The following is an 18,015-nucleotide window of genomic DNA, read 5'->3' on the forward strand; positions in this document are numbered from 1 at the left end:
GGAACTTTTTCCCCCGTGAGAAAGGCACCGCAGTGCTCCATTCTGGTTCTGCCAATCAAGGCAGGTCCCAGCAGTCCGACACCGACTGATAGGTGATCACTTGCTTTCACCAGACAATGCCATCAAGGCTCACCTCAAACCCCTTTAAGGCTCACCTAAAGAAAATGCCAGAAAATGACAATTAGATTTGCATTCTAATTCATAGCAATTTCTTTCTCAGCAGTCTTTGGCACTCCCATTGTAGTGAACGGTGCTGATCTCACAATGGGGACCCGCAGCTATTAAAACATTTATTACATAAAATGTCAATATGCCATTGTGCCACTGAATAAAAATTGAGCGGCCATTAAAGGGGTTGTCCTACACAATAAGAAAACATTGCTGCTTTCTGCCAGGTTTTGCAGCTCTGCACCATTCAGCTCAATGGAGCCAAGTCGAAACACTATACACCAGAGGTGTCAAACTGCATTTCTCGAGGGCCGCCAACAGGTCATGTTTTCAGGATTTCCTTAGCATTCCACAAGGTGCTGGAATCATTCTGTGTAAGTGATTAAATTTTCACCTGTGCAATACAAGGAAATCCTGAAAACATGACCTGTTGGCGGCCCTTGAGGAACGCAGTTTGACACCTCTGCTATACACATCCTGTAGATATCAGCGGCGCGGTTTTTGGAAGAAGGCAGCCATGATTCTCTAATCCTGGACAACCCCATTTAATAACTGCCAATCGTTTCTACAATACATCAGAACTTTGGAAAAATTAATACAGAAGTCTAAGGCTACAGTTGCTATTAGATGCCAAGTGTTCACGATGTAAGAAATCATGGATGGCGGCGTCTAGCTGAGCACGGCATTGTTACCGGTGGGGCTGTGATCACCGCAGTTATTCGTTCTTGTACGTTCTGCTGCTAGATAAAGATAGAAAGTTATGGCAAATATGTAACTTCAAAAATACATAGTCTTCCCAAGTTAAACAGGGCCTCAAACTTTCCACTACATCCCCATTGGGAGTCAAAAGGTCAATGCTAGCTCAGATAAAAACAATGGGATGTAGAGGAAATCATTCTTTTCAATTTGCCCAGAGAATCTGTGTTATTTTTTCTTTCATAGACTGAGTTAGGAAGCTCCGAGGACTGCAGACACAACGTCCAGGCGCTCTCCTATTTCTATGGACAATGAGAAGTGACAAAACTAACAATCAGAACTTGTTTTTTGCACTTTCAGAAAGCGGATCTTTAACGAGTAGTGCGGCTCTAAGTAGCTCAAGGGTAAGACAATTACTTCTGGATTCCACATAGGCCACCTATGCTACAAGAGATACAAGAAGTGCAAAGGCTTCATTGGACAGAAATCCTAATTAATCTCAACTTTTTAGGCAACAAACCAAGGTGTGTGGCATCATGCAGCTTTTGCATCGGGACTTTGCATATTTTGCGACAGTAAAGATATGTACACGTTAAAGGGAACCGGTCACCTGAAAAACGCTATTAACCTGCAGATATAGGGTTAATCTGCAGGATAATAGTATTCTGAACCTGCCCGGATGCCGGCACTTAGACCCACGCTGCCAGGAGGAAATTAACTTTATCCCCCCTATACAAGTATCAGATATCATCCGAGTGCAGCGCAACACCCTCAGACACCGGCAGCAGAGAAGATGGAGATATTACTTTCTCCGTCTCCTCCGCACCTGTGCTGCAATTCTCTCATGCGACAGACCACACTAGCATGACACTCAGATCACGCTCGAAGCAGATCAGGAGCCCAGTGTCAGTAACAAATTGCATCCGATGCTCTTGTATCTAATGTAATACGCTGGTGGGCCCCAAATCATTTAATCCTCTGTACTTTCTGGAATTTTTGGCCCACTGGGCGGTCCCATCAGTGATTGACAGCAGTCTTTGTATAAAGGCTCATGCACACTTCTGATTTTTCAATGTACCAGAAAAACAGATGGATTATTCTCATCAGAGTTAGATCAGTCTGGTCCAACTGTCATTTTTTTCTCATACATGGTGAAATTAAAAATAATAATAAATAATAATAAATATTATCATACATACATTTTAATTTTTTTTTTTTTAGCCAGCACTGATAAGCATGCCAAAAATGGGGCCGTCCCAAAAATGACACCCTGATACAGAACTAAAATTTCTAATTACAGTGCCTTGTGAAAGTATTTGGCTCCCTGCGACTTTTCAACCTTTTCCCACATATCATGCTTCAAACAAAGATACCAAATTTAGATTTTTTTGGGCGAAGAATCAACAAGTGGAACACATTTGTGAAGTTGAACAAAATTTATTGCTCATTTTACATTTTTGTGGAAATTCTAAAACCGAAAAGTGGGACGTGCAATATTATTCGGCCCCTTTACTTTCAGTGCAGCAAACTCACTCCAGAAGTTCATTGTGGATCTCTGAATGATCCAATGTTGTCCTAAATGCCTAATGATAAATATAACCCATCTGTGTGTAATCAAGTCTCCGTATAAATGCACCTGCTCTGTGATAGTCTCAGGGTTCTGTTTGAAGCACAGAGAGCATCATGAAGACCAAGGAACACAACAGGCAGGTCCGTGATACTGTTGTGGAGAAGTTTAAAGCCGGATTTGGATACAAAATGATTTCCAAAACTTTAAACATCCCAAGGAGCACTGTGCAAGCGATCATATTGAAATGGAAGGAGTATCATACCACTGCAAATCTACCAAGACCCGGCCGTCCCTCTAAACTTTCATCTCAAAGAAGGAGAAGACTGATCAGAGATGCAGCCAAGAGGCCCATGATCACTCTGGATGAACTGCAGAGATCTACAGCTGAGGTGGGACAGTCTGTCCATAGGACAACAATCAGTCGCACACTGCACAAATCTGGCCTTTATGGAAGAGTGGCAAGAAGAAAGCCATTTCTCAAAGATATCCTTAAAAAGTGCCATTTAAAGGGAACCTGTCACCCCGTTTCTTCAAGATGAGATAAAAATAGCGTTAAATAGGGGCAGAGCTGTGCTTTACATTAGTGTATTTTTTGTGCCTTTATTCCCCACCTATGCTGCCGAAATACCTTTGTAAAGTCGCCGTTTTGGGCTGTCACTCACGCTGGTCTGGTCATATGGGCGTGGTGACATCGCTGTTTCTCCCCCAGATCCTGCTCATCTTTCCGTTGGTGGCGTAGTGGTCTGCGCATGCCCAACAGGCGAATTCACTGCGCAGCTGAAGGAAAAGAGCGCGATCTGCGCTATTCCCCTGGTGATCGGTGGGGGCAGCCATCTTCCTGTGGCCGCGCGTGCGCAGATGGAGCGCTCTGCTGCCCGGGGCTTCAGGAAAATGGCCGCGGGATGCCACGCGTGCGCAGATGGAGATCGCGGCGGCCATTTTCCTGAAGCCGTGTTTCCTTTTTCTTATGGTTGCGTGTATGTATAGCCATGTTCATGTGCTTTTGGTAGGCTTTGACAAAAGGGAGGGTTGGCGTGGAAAAAAAATTGTCGATTACATGTTAATACATGAACAGTTACAAATAAGAAAAAAAAAAAAAAACTACATTTGATATTTGAGATGGGGAATCTTATGCACATGAGGTTTGAGAAAACACCAATGCAAGTGAAGTGGAGAGGGTTTAGTTGGAGATGAAATTTACCATCCAACTCTGGCTACGTATACAAAATAGAAAAACGATTACTATACCAAATACACCAAATATGTTTAATCTATTCAACCAACAGTAAACTCTGTCTAACTCATTATTATACAAGATCCATTTATGAAGGAGTCGGAGTCAAAGAGGAAGGGGGATAGAAAAAAAAAAAAAAAAAAGAGTCGGAGTCAGAAGTTTGGCTTTTGGACTCCACAGACATGGCTCTTTCATTTTGAATAAAAACCAACAGGTTTTACATTTCTGGTTTTAGTATTACAATTATGTTGCAACTTCCGCATAAAGCCACTCGACTAGAATGACATGTTTTTCATGTACTGAATATTCTGATTTCAGTCAGCTGCAAAGACTGGGCTCTTATCAAACGCTGTGCGAGTCAGCCATTGAGGGAAGTGCCAGCCCGACCACCCCATTACTACAAACGGGACGCACTACAAAATTGCTCCATTTGTGGCCCTTTTAGTAGAGCGATTACCGTAGTTGGTGTCCCACTCAGTAAGGTGCAGTGAAATTACAGAAGAGTTCTTTAAATCCAGTTTTACTTTATAGTACCTTTACAACCAAGTCATAAGCCCCAATAGTTACTTCCAGTACTGTTAGTAACCTGCTACTCATTACATTTTATTCAGTTGCACACCTGAGATTTGTTTTCTGCTCCATCTTTTTCCCCCCTAGGTCTGTACCCACAATTGGTGATTGAGATTTGTGATCTTTTAATGAAGAGGTAAGGATACGAACAGTAAATCACCAATAGCTCAGCCCTTACCATACATTTTGTGATTGTCCAGACTGCACTTACGCGTTCGTTCACCCTCATGCTTTTCAGTTGGCTACTTTCACCAAGTTTACCAAATGAGAACTGGAAATTGGGAAAATATGTCACCAATGTTAAGCTTATGTGTACTACATACATGAAGAAATGGGAAACATTTTAGTTGAGGGACACTGGAAAACCAAAAGAACTGCTGCAAAATAACCAAAAGATTGCCAACTGAACCCCTCCAACACGGGCGACAGGTTACAGACTGGAAGGACTAGGAGTAAATGGGGTCTAGATTACAGGAGCAGAGAAAGGTAGGTTTCAGGAATTTATGTTACAGCTACAGAATATGCCAATTGTATGGTAGAGGTGAGCTGCACCGATGGGACATCTTAAAAAAAAAAAAAAAAAGATTAACCCTTAATTAACCTGATAGAGAACATTTTGGGTTTTCTTTGCCATCTAGTCATACAAAATGAAACATTCTGTTTATTCTCTATGGGGCTATTGGAAAAAAATATGGGCAGCAATTAGTAGCCCTACATGGAATGAATGGAGGGGTGGTGGAGCATGCACACAGACACTCCATTCTAATAAAGATAAAAGCTCCGCGTTCTGCGAGCCAGTGCGGGTCCCAGCAGTAGGACCACCACTGATCAATACATTATCATTTGATTTCACAGGACAACACCTTCACAGTTAAAGGAAACCTGTCACATGAATTTGGCGGGACCAGTTTTGGGTCATATGGGCGGGGTTTTCGGGTGTTTGATTCACCCTTTCCTTACCCGCTGGCTGCATGCTGGCCGCAATATTGGATTGAAGTTCATTCTCTGTACTCCGGAGGACAGAGAATGAACTTCAATCCAATATTGCGGCCAGCGGGTAAGGAAAGGGTGAATCAAACACCCGAAAACCCCGCCCATATGACCCAAAACTGGTCCCGCCAAATTCAGGTGACAGTTTCCCTTTAAGTTTTGTCATCCTATACTGCCCAGAGATCTCCCCCCCCCCCCCCCCCCAACACTAATAACACATTTCCACCTCTTTGCCATCAATTGCACAAAATCTTAGAAAAAAAAACCTCAAAATACGTGTTACTACAAATAATAAACAAGACAAGTTTGTATGAAAGTGTTTCCAGCAGGTCTAGAGCGAGTGTCACTGATACTTGTATTTGATGATATTTTTAATACTGTAAAGGTCTCTGAACAAACTATACAAAAGTGTAATGCAGGGAAAAAAAAAAAAAAGGTGGTGGGGGGGTTCAAGAGTGTGCTGCTCTGACGAAAAAAAAAAAAAAACACAAACAAAAACACAACACTATTTGATCTAAACAAATGAGTGGCCTTCACAAAGATGACTTCTAGAGAAGCATCACTGACGGTACCAGCCTCCGCTAACCTAACAATTTAGTAGCCAACCAATAAGATAAGGTGGCCAAACATATTAGAAGAATTTCAGAACCCATAGACATTAGGAAGACCTGGCAACAATTGAGTATTTTACTTGGGAACTCAAACTATTACGACATCAAATGTCAGGGGAAAGATGGGCTGGACATGTCAGATTCCAGCCTGCGAGATCCTTTGTTCTCACAGGACATACACCGCCAGCAGAGATGACAGCAGCTTTTTGCCATTGTAAACACCTGCACGCTTGGCCGAGCCGAGTGGGGTGTGTGACTGCTATCTAAGGAGAGTGACCACCATAAGCATGTGGCCAAATTGGATTCTCTGCTGCTTGTGTACAGAAGAAAAGATCAGGGTCAGGGATTATTCGGCAAGCTATAGGGCTCACCGAATAGGAGAGGGAACACGGATACCTGGATCGCTCCGGCTGATCAGCTGTCCAGTGCCACAGTCACAACACATGAATGGAGAGCCCAACAAACAGGCTGTCACACAGCCGCGACACATGTAGCTGCGGCACCGAACAGCCGGCACAATCCAGGAAGCTGGGTTCCTTCTGCAGCATATTCAGTAAGCGCTATAGCTTGCCGAATAAGCCCTGACCCAATCAAATTCGCTCATCTGTAGTAGTGGGGCAACTTATAAGCAAAGATTATAAATGAAGCTTCACTTAAAGCTTTATTGGCTTTAAAACCGTATTGAGCCCCCTTCACACGTCTGTGTTTGCAGTATCCGTTTAACTTATGCAGCTACACACGTCCATGTTTTTATAAGAACTTACTGTAACATTTCAGCAAGTGAAATGTCACTTATTACTATTATTAATTTATATAGCACCATTAATTCCATGGTGCTGTACATGAGAAAGGGTTACATACAAATTACAGATATCACAGTAAGCAAACTAACAATCACAGACTGGTAGAGAGTGGCGAGGACCCTGCCATTGCGGACTTATATTCACTTATTGAAGCGTTTTTAAATCCACAACCCTATGAACAGCAAAGCAGACATCTCATTGGGCCCAATGGAAATCATTGATGGGCGATTTTCATGTATACATCAACATGGAATGTATGCTGAAGCCCGCGTGTGAATGTACCCTTAGGTCTTGAAGCCGTGGTATGCTGCAACCAATCACTGAGTTCAGTTGTTCATGTCGTCTACACCGACAGCTGCCGCCACTCAGTGATTGGCTGCAGTGATTTCAACTACTTGCAGCTCAAGCTGACAGATGATAACTGCACGTTTTATGATGACCTAAGAATTATCATTTGTAAGTAATACATCCATTCATATGAACAGGCATCCATCTGTGCGGGAAACAGCAGGAGGGGTAGAAAGGCAAGCAATCACCAGTATGGAAAAAAACCTTTCAATTATTGTCCCATATAAAATGCAGGTCTTCCAGTGTTTAAAGATTCGACATATTGTCAATTGAGCTGTGATGTGAACAGTTTACTTTCCGATCTTCCTGTGCAAAAGGACAAACGCATTGGGACTGCGACATTAAATATGGTATTTAAGTTAGGTTTTGCACACCACCCTGAGCTGCTGGGACAGAGGGTCTGCCCCCTCAAAGTGGGACGATTGGGAATTATTTTCCCTGGTATTTGGTATCATGCCTTTTTTATCTGTGGATTTTCAGCATCGAATAAAAGTCTATGGTGAACATCGGCATATAAAACTCAGCGTACCCGGAAGAGAAACGGACAAGTTGTGGACTTGAAACTTGCAACGTAGATCAGATTACCCAACAAAGAAACAAGGGCTCATTCTTTAGAGCCAGGGCGGTTTTAGCCTTGAATTTGTCATGCCCTTTTCAAATCCTATAATGAAACCTGAAATAGTCAGGAGCGTTGGGGCATGCAGCGTTTTAAATAAAAAGTCACTGACCAAAAACATCATGAACCAAAATGCATTGTATAAAGGTGATTCTAAAGTTCTGGACCCTATTCATCAAGGCAATTTCAGTAGAATCATAGAATGGAAGTTGGAAGGGACCTCTTGGGTCATCTGGTCCACCCCTGCTCAAAGCAGGATTCACTAAATCATCCCAGACAATGTCTGTCCAGCCTCTGTTTGAAAACTTCCATGGAAGGAGAACTCCCCACCTCTCATGGCAGCCTGTTCCACTCATTGATAACTGTCAAAAAGTTTTATCTAACGTAAATTGCTTTGAAAAGTGGCAAAATTTTCGCACAGCTTGACACTCCTCCCAGCTACGCCAGAATGGGCAGAATCGGGGCATTACAGGAGTGTCTAATTTGTGGAATTACTAACTCCAGTCAGGGACTGGAGTAAGATTTCTTTCATGGCACACCTCTTCACCCAACAGGAGTGGGCCTCCACCAAGTAAGGAGAGAAAAACTGTCAGTCTTGATGAATCGGGGCCAGAATGTTACATCCACCCCCCCTAGAATGAGAAGAAAAATAAAATAAAAATAAATAACACAAAATGTCAGGAAAATATTTTTCCCCTCCAAGAAACAGCGCTATTCTTTTCCATAGGCTGCATCTACTACTGTAGCTTAAAAGCCACTCTACACAGGTCATTGTATAAAGCTGTCAAATGTGTAATTTTTTTCCTCTCATATCTATGAAATTACAAAGTGTGCAGTTACAGATTATGCACCGTGAGGGGTTTTACTATATTGTGCAAATAAAATTGTATAGTGTTAGCAGATCTTTGTTACAGAAATACGGGCATGTAGCACATGCGGCTGCAAGAACGTTGACCTTTAAGTGATATTAATATGTGTCACTCCTGATAACGCAGCAAATGCCACATTGAACTGCACTGAACTTGAAAAGCCTGGGACATTTCTAACTTTAGGCCGGCTTTCCACCCAAATAAAAAGGTAACTTTTACACCACAATATAAAAATAGGGAACGGATTTATAAATAGACCCCTTCTCCGCTCCATAAAGAACAGGGGCCTCCATATGTACGCTGGGGATACAGGGACATTTCACAAGGAATTTCACTCATTTGGAGGCTTATCAATTATATATTGCATAGAACTGTGGTTCAGAGCTAAGCAAACAGAAGTCATTCAGAATACTCCATGCCCTGGCGATTGTCCTGCAGATGTAGGTGGTCTGTGTGGAATAAAAGGGGACTGTTCCCTGATGGATAGATCTGATCTGCAGGTTATGCAAAAAATTTTAAAAAAAGTGAATATAATAAATATTACACACACTTCTCCAGTTAGGAATTGTATAGCTTGAGCTAGAATCCACTAATTAATGTGAAGGTGTGACTTAGAGGAAGGTGAAAAATAAACAGCGGCCCATTTAGGTTTTAACCCTATTGCTACCAGTCTAATTAACACTTCACAGTAAATCACTGTAAAGTCAGAAAGAGATGGATCTGAACAGTTAACAAGCGCACTCAGTGTCTGCTAAGGATGTGTCAGTTCTATTTTCCCAGCAATACCCTGGGAATTTCACATTTTTCTCATTTTGCAGTGAGACCGTGTGGATTTGCATTTTCTGGGCTTCCCCATTATTTTTAGAGCAGCAGAGGAGGTCGGCGATACGACTCGTCAGAATATTGGTCACGTGAACATCGCCGTGTAGTTATCTTTCCGCACTCGATATGTAAAAGATTGTGTTGGACTTGTAGAGGAAGAGACTCAATGTTTTAGGAACTGCTGGGAGGGAGGACATTTTTTCACTTGAAATAAAAGCAGTATATTAGTCATCAGTGAAAACATGGAGTGCAGCAAGGCCGGCTGCACCCCGACATTGTGAAATACTGCAAGCAGCGAGGCCACAGACTGCACGCAGCCTTGAACTTAAACTAGTAACCACACGGATCGGCTTTTGACAAGGGGAAGGTCATTCCTTCTTATACTGGAGAAAAGAATATAAAACATATTCTAAACAGTATATATATTTTTATGTTATATAATTATTTTTCCCCCCCATGACAGGGTAATTTCAGTCTGGTAACTGACTGGTCACCATGTATAGCAGTGACACGTCTGTATGCGCAGAGACGCTTGTCACACAGCACAATGGCACTCTGTGTAATAGGCACAACCGCAATGAAAAGAATGGTTGGAAAATGAGATTTCTCAAGCCCTGTATGTCTTATATTCCAACACTTGCTGGAATAGAGAGGAAATAGAACCCTCAAACTGCAGAAAAATGACCCCGACTACTACAACCACCAGGAGTTGTGTCTCGGGAACTGAGACACATTGCTCAGGTGGTCCACTTCATGGTGACCAGTATTCAGTAGACTGAGGCTACATGACATGTGTCGTCTGTCCAAGAACCTTTAGGGTATGTGCACACGTTGCGGTTTTTACTGCGGATCCGCAGCGTTTTCGACGCTGCGGATCCGCAGCAGTTTTCCATGCGGTGTACAATACCATGTTAACCTATGGAAAATAAAAACCGCTGTGCACTACGGTTTATTTTCCGCAGCATGTCAATTTTGTGCGGATTCCGCAGCGGCTTTACACCTGCTCCATATAAAAAAAAACGCAGTAGAATCCGCACAAAAACCGCGGTAAATCGGCGATAAATCCGCAGGAAAAAACGCAGTGTTTTTGCCCTGCGGATTTATCAAAATCAGTGCTGAAAAATCCGCACACCAGTCCGCAGCGTGTGCACATAGCCTTATGCAACTTCCTGACGTGATTATTTTAGAGTTAAGATTTTGCTTAAAAAAAAATATAAAATAAAATCCAAAATCACAGACAAGTTCCATGTACACTGAATTCAATGGCTATTGGGCTGCGTGCAACTTGCGTCCAATATGAAGTGAAAGCGGTTGTGGGCTGTGCTACATCAAGATGGCAGGCTGCATGGTGGCATGATGTGACCATATAGCCTGTCATCCAGCAGAAACACTGAGCAGAGACCTGTCTGATGGCACCACAAGCAGGAGAACTTTCAGACAGGTGATAAGAGTTCACAGAGAGACGCTGAGCACACGCTGCTCAGTGTCTCTGCTGGATGGCAGGCTGTATGGTCACATCAAGCAGCCATAAAGCCTACCATCTAGATGTTGCACAGCTAGATTTGTTGTGGGACAAATGGATCTTCTTCTTGTGGAAAGGTGAGATATTGTTGTCTGCCATTTTAACTCTTTTGCAGGACTCTGAAATGAGCGAGGTCCTAAGTATGTTTTAATTAAGATATTTTAAAAGAGTATTTCATTCAATTAAAGGACTTTTTCTGGGTGTCTGTTTTCATACAATGTGACTATGGGGGTTAGTAATGGGGGAGTCTTATTGACGCCTCTCCATTACTAACCTCCGGGCTTGATGTGAGCTGACAATACAAATGTGACATCAAACCCCCCTCCCCAACTATCATCCCACTTGCCACCACTACAGGGCAAGTGGGAAGAGCGAGGCTAAGTGTCAGAATTGGTAGATCTTATAAATTTGCCTTTTCTGGGGTGGCTGAGAGCTGATATTTTTAGCCTGGGGGGGGCAATATTCATAGCCCCTTCCTAGGCTATTAATATCGATGTGTGCCTAGCCTTTGCTGGTTAGTAATTATAGGGAGGCCCTACGTTTTTTGTTTTTTTTTTGGGGGGGGGTTTAATAGCCAGTAAAGGATAAGTATATTGCTATTAATAGCCTGTGAAGCTCCATGGGTATTACCCCTTCCCAGGCTATAAACATAGGTCCCCAGCCGTCAGCGTTCCCTCTGCTGGTTACGAAAATTACTTGGGAGCCCGCGCCATTTTTTTTTTCCCCCAGACAGATAACCTTTTAATAATTTGTACGTAATAATTTGTATACACTGTAGGTAATTCATCTATTCTATCGGGTCCTGCTGTATTTTACTGTACATTGCAGATGAAATGCCAGCTTTTCAAAGGAGATCGGTGCATAAAAATTAGACCGTACTCGCATGGTCTGAATGCTGTGAGATTTTTTTACTCTCGCACCCATAGGCTTACATTGGCAAGACTAGGTGCCAATTGCAGCCTGCTGCGATTTTACATGCACGTCGAATACACCTGAGGAAAAAAAAAAAAATCCAGATGTCAGCTGCTCCATAGAGTAACATTGGGCCGAGTGCTATGCGATGTTTTCTCGCATAGCACTCCGCCGTATTCTACGGTAGTGTGACCCCACCCTTTTGAACATTTTTGACAGGGCTGATCTTACCCAGATTTGGATTGTGCAGACCACAATCAATTAAATATTAAAACACAACATTTCTAGTAGCAATGATTCTATATACTATATAGTAGTTTTGTACATGCAGATAACAAGTTTGCTGATTGTGAGAATACCACACAGGCCCAAAGTTCCCACAATGAAAAATTTTACAATTTGTGAGCCCTCAATGGTTGATGCCATCTTTTCAGTTCGCTATTAAAAATCAACCACTGGGGACTAAAATTTTAATAAAATATACACACTGCGCATTGGATACTTTTTTTTGACGGTACAGATTTCTTGCACCACTTTAGGCCATTACATTTTTGTTTATTGTATTTTATGGCATTTTTATCACCTTTTTCAGCTATGGTCCGTGTCTCCTTTTGATGGGTCATGTTTGAAATAAAACTGCTTTGTTTTTGATACTTGATTTTGATGAAACTTTAGGCTGGAATCACCCCAGCGTATGACATCTGATGAGAGAGGATAGTGACCCTCGGCTCCAGCTGTGCTGTGTGATCAGTGTCAGTGCTCCGATCTTCTGTGGCACGAGAGAATCAAGGCGCAGGTGGGGAGGAGACGGGAGACGTCATTTCTCCCTCCGCGATAATCGCACTGCACGTGGGTGATACCCGAATGCAGTGCGATAGCTCACACGGATCCATAGACTTAGGGCTCATTTCCACATGCGAGGCACACGTCCGTATCTCGCATGTGGAAACCAAGCTGTGGCACCGGCACTCCAGAGCGGAGCGTGCGGCCGCATAGGAACACATGGAGCTGCACAGCTCCGCTCCAAAGTGCCGGCGCCAGAGCTTGGTTTCCACATGCGGGATACGGACGTGTGCCTCGCATGTGGAAATGAGCCCTTATATGAGTGCACGTGATCCGATTCTCGCAGCATGCCGCAATATTTTCTCGTGCTGATTCTGCGAGCGAAAATAATCGCACATGTGATGTGCCCCATAGTTTAACATTACACTTGTCCAATTTCATCGCTAGTGTGAGTGACCCGTTATCGGCAGCCCTGTGCAGATTCACACTAAAACACACGCTGCTTAAGGCTACGTTCACACGATCCGTTTTTCACTGCGGATTTTTCCGGTCCTTTTTCGGGGAAATCCGCAGTGGAAAACGGCGGTGCTTCTCTCGGCGGATTTGTGTCCTTTTTCTTCTGCGGATTCCACTGCGGGTTTCCAACTGCAGTTTCCTATTGGTGCTGTTGGAAACCCGCAGCGGAATCCGCTGAAAGAATTGACATGGTTGCACTACCTAGGTTAATACAATTAATCCCCAATCCCCACAGTTTTAAGCGTGCCCTAAAAACTCATTTGTTCAGATTGGCCTACCGCCTCAACGCATTAACCTAATTATCCCTGTGTGGCCTATTAATAAAAAAACAACAACATAATCACGTTCCTCCATCATGTTCTCATACACTTTATGCAGTTAATAGCCTCTGTGTCTGTACTGTTACATACTTAGGTAGTTAACTGGTTCATGCAGCTTTACATGAACACCCGAGCCTTACACTATGGCTGGTCCAAATAACTAAAGCAATTGTTACCATCCACCTCTCGTGTCTCCCCTTTTCCTCATAGATTGTAAGCTTGCGAGCAGGGCCCTCATTCCTACTGGTATCTGTTTTGAACTGTGATTTCTGTTATGCTGTAATGTCTATTGTCTGTATAAGTCCCCTCTATAAGTTGTAAAGCGCTGCGGAATATGTTGGCGCTATATAAATAAAATTATTATTAAAATTATTATTACATGGTACTTCTTTTTTCCGTTGGCAAATCCGCGCGGATTTTCCAGCGAAAAAAAGGATCGTCGGCACAGCGGGTTTTGTTTTCCATAGGGTAACATTGTACTGTACCCTGCATGGAAAACGGCTGCGGATCCGTAGCTGCAATTCCGCTACGGATCCGCAGCAAAAAACGGATCGTGTGAACGTAGCCTTAGAGCGGCACAATTTCCTCATCTCATCCAATTCTATGGGGAAAAACCGCAAAATAAAAGGCAGATTTAGTGCAATAGAGATAGATAAAAATCTGTAGGTCAAAAGCCACAGTGGCCATGAGATTTCTACAAGTCTCACACACCTTGATTGAACTGTAATATGATAAATATGCAGCAGAAAAAAAAAAAAAACACACCAAATACTCATCATGGCAAATCAGTAGAAGGCCATGGTCAGTATTTAGTCAGTATTTTACCTCAGTATCTGTAAGCCAAACCCAGGAGTGGGTGATAAACACAGAAGTGGTGACGGGTTTCTATTCTACGTCTCCTCTGATTGTTCCACTCCTGGTTTTGGCTTACAGATACTGAGGTAAAATACTGACCAAATACTGATAGTGTGACCGTGGCCTAAATCAGAAGAGTTCTAGAGAAAATAAAAGTCAACTTAAAGTTCAAAAAGGAACACAAAGCCAAAATACAGCCAACCTCAGAGGAAAGCAGCCAAGGACTAGTAACCGGGATTCCAGGAGAAGAGCTCTGGAATTAACCCCTCCAGGGCAGCAGTGCCAGGCTGCTAGGTTCTACCCTACAAGTGAATGAAGCGGCTATAATCGGGATATGGAGCAGCGTGTTGGCGGTGCGGCCGGTGCAGGCCGGGGAGCACACACTCCTGCCTTCTCTGCAGCTCTCCGAGAGGCACAGTCTGCTCCCCGGCCACCCAGAACAGGGTGACAGCCAATAACAGCCGCTTATTCCCCCAACATTACAGATTTCATTCAGCCATTGATAACCGGTGCCAAAGCCTCTCCGTACAAATATCAGTATTTACCACACGGACACAGCCCCAGACGGGGGGACACGGCCCCAGACGGGGGGGACACAGCCCCAGACCGGGGGGGACACAGCCCCAGACCGGGGGGGACACAGCCCCAGACCGGGGGGGACACAGCCCCAGACCGGGGGGGACACAGCCCCAGACCGGGGGGGACACAGCCCCAGACCGGGGGGGACACAGCCCCAGACCGGGGGGGACACAGCCCCAGACCGGGGGGGACACAGCCCCAGACCGGGGGGGACACGGCCCCAGACGGGGGGGACACGGTGGCGGGAGCAGCGGCCCTGCCGCCAGAGAACACCCCGTCGGTAAACATATGGCGTGAACGGGCCTCATTAGCAGTCACAGTAATGGCCCGAGTGACAGGTGAGCGGTGCACCGGGCCCTATGGACGGGCCGGCATTAACCCCTGCCGCACAGGATCCGCAGCCGGGGGGGATGAGCCCTCACCTTATAAGTGGACGTGTTGGAGGATTTCAGGAACAGTCCCGGGACGGAGTTGCCCTGCGGAGACAGCGCCGTGTTGGTCTGCTGCGGGGAGTTGGAGTCGTCGGACTCTTTGCCGCTGTGATACACCACCCTGCTGTCAGAGATGTGGATGCTCGGAGCACAGCCCATGCTTAGCCGGATCCCGAGCACTGGGGGCCGCCGTCAGTCTCTGCTGCCAGTCGCTGCGTGGCCGCCGCTCCGCTGCATGTCCCGGGGGGATCGCCAGAGAGAACTAGCCTGCGATCAGTGATCGGCTGAGGCGGGGACATGTAGATCCCGGCGATCGCCCGGTCTCGTGTGCAGCATCAGCAGCAGCATGGCCACATCGCGTCCCCACGCCCTCGCTGCCTCCCCGGTGCCAGGCGGACTTTCCCCGGGTGGGTAGAAGGCACAGATCTTCCTCGGTGTCCCCTCCACGGCTACACAGTGTTGGTGGGGACCCTGGGGCTCCTCCTCATCACCAGCATCCAGCAGCGGAGGAGGAGGAAGAGGCTTATTTACATTCGCACACTCCGCTCTTCTTGGCAACAGGAAGATTCCCCCTCCCCGCCCACTGAAGACCGCAGGGAAAGACCTGCAGCGCTGCCCCGACGCACATGCCCCGCGCTACACGACGCGCTGAGGATGCCCCAATGAATTAAAATGGCGCTCTTGTGCTCGCAGTCGTGCGCTCTGTGCAGCCAGCGCGCCTGTCATTCCACCCCGCAATGCTGCAGTGCTCTCTGTGCCTGCGCCGCTCTCCCCTCCGCCCGTTCCCCTGCCCTCCTCCCGTTCCCCTGCCCTCCTCCCGGCGTCTCTCCCTCACCGCCACCGCCGCTCTCACACAAGCCGCAGCCAATAAAAGCGCCGCAAACCTGTGACCTCCAGCCTTTACTGACGTCAATGGAAATGAGCTCTGGGGGAACCAATCACAATCGCCGGCAGGCGCTGTGGGCGTGGTTAAATTGCGGAGGGGAGTTTAAATGGTTCCTGGTCCCCGGTGCGCGGTAGTTTCTGTCAGGATGGCACGGCAGAATGTCAGGAGGAGGATGATGATTGATGATGATGATGATGATGATGATGATGATGATGATGATGATGATGTCGTCGTCAGTGCTGGCTCCATGCGCTGCGCGCTCTCATGGCAAAGGTGCCAGCACATATATCAATCTGTCTGAGAGAAAAGCTAGCTTTGTTCCCCACTGCGACCAGAGCTCAGCTTTAATTTTACCATTGCAGTTTATATAATGAAAACTACAAACTTATTGGTTGCTATGGGCAACACTAGTAGATTTTCTGTTAGTTGTGATAAATGAGGCCCAAGGTGTCTGCACCCCTATAAAGAGAGGCGCGTGGGGCCCGATTCCTCACACATGGGGCCCAAATCTTCATACATGGGACCCGATTCCTCACACATGGGGCTCAATTCCTCACACATGGGGCCCGATTCCTCATACATGGACCCGATTCCTCATACATGGGACCCGATTCCTCATACATGGGACCTGATTGCTCATACATGGGGCCCGAATCTTCATACATGGGGCCCGATTCCTCATACATGGGGCCCGATTCCTCATACATGGGGCCCGATTTCTCATACATGGGACCTGATTGCTCATACATGGGGCCCGAATCTTCATACATGGGGCCCGATTCCTCATACATGGGACCCGATTCCTCATACATGGGACCTGATTGCTCATACATGGGGCCCGAATCTTCATACATGGGGCCTGATTCCTCATACATGGGGCCCGAATCTTCATACATGGGACCCGATTCCTCATACACGGGGCCCGAATCTTCATACATGGGACCCGATTCCTCATACATGGGGACCAATTCCTCACACATGGGGCCCGATTCCTCATACATGGGACCCGATTCCTCATACATGGGACCTGATTGCTCATACATGGGGCCCGAATCTTCATACATGGGGCCCGATTCCTCATACATGGGGACCAATTCCTCACACATGGGGCCCGATTCCTCATACATGGGACCCGATTTCTCATACATGGGGCCTGATTTCTCATACATGGGGCCCGAATCTTCATACATGGGGCCCGATTTCTCATACATGGGGCCTGATTTCTCATACATGGGGCCCGAATCTTCATACATGGGGCCCGATTTCTCACACATGGGGCCTGATTTCTCATACATGGGGCCCAATTCCTCATACATGGGGCCCGAATCTTCATACATGGGGCCCGATTCCCCATTTCCCATTTTTTAAAGTCCATTTTCCTTTTTTTTCTGTTGTAATTCACTCATGTTGTTTACACAAGATTCTTCAAAATGGCGCACACGGTTCAGGGTTGCCAATCAGACTGCGGCCCATAATTCTGTTATGAAGAGGTGAGCTGCATTCTATGTGAACACTAATAATTACTGTCAAAATATGTGGTATAAGTTTCTTCAGCAAAAATTAGTGGCGCTTTACATTTCATTTTTACAGACAGGGTAAAAAGTGCCCTATTTTTCGGACTGTCCTGGAATGTCTGGTAGTAGGAGACCCTGATGCTGTTCCTGAATTTTGCACAAAATAAAAAAATGCTCTATATTTTTGTCTTTTAAAACTTCATAGCGAAAAAGCCGCATGGCCTGTTAATGTCACATAATTTCAGTCCCAGTTTCAGGCGTACATAAAATCAGTCTGAGGACAGGGTGGAGGGGGGCAGGAGGACATTTGCAACAAATTTTGCAACTTTTTAAAAAGTCACAAATGATGACTCAGGCGAAACATCTGGAAACCCCAAACTCCACCCCTAGCGGTGAACGA

General features: G+C 45.4%; 1 protein-coding gene across 8 annotated transcripts in view; it reads right to left on the reverse strand.

Moving 5' to 3' along the window:
* The window catches only part of LOC143775481 (high affinity cAMP-specific and IBMX-insensitive 3',5'-cyclic phosphodiesterase 8A-like), a 534,058-nt gene that overhangs the window by 329,817 nt on the left and 186,226 nt on the right, over positions 1-18,015 (reverse strand). For 2 of the 8 annotated variants that reach the window (XM_077263655.1, XM_077263659.1), the window contains exon 1: positions 15,207-16,075. The exons of 5 other annotated variants lie outside the window; for them this stretch is intronic. In XM_077263655.1, coding sequence (XP_077119770.1) covers positions 15,207-15,374 — 168 coding nt within the window. In that variant the 5' untranslated portion in view covers positions 15,375-16,075. Of the gene's footprint in view, positions 1-15,206; positions 16,076-18,015 lie in introns of those variants that run through there. One more of the 8 variants, XM_077263657.1, reaches the window with a different exon arrangement.

Source organism: Ranitomeya variabilis, chromosome 5, assembly GCF_051348905.1.
Source record: "Ranitomeya variabilis isolate aRanVar5 chromosome 5, aRanVar5.hap1, whole genome shotgun sequence".
Lineage (NCBI taxonomy): Eukaryota > Metazoa > Chordata > Amphibia > Anura > Dendrobatidae > Ranitomeya > Ranitomeya variabilis.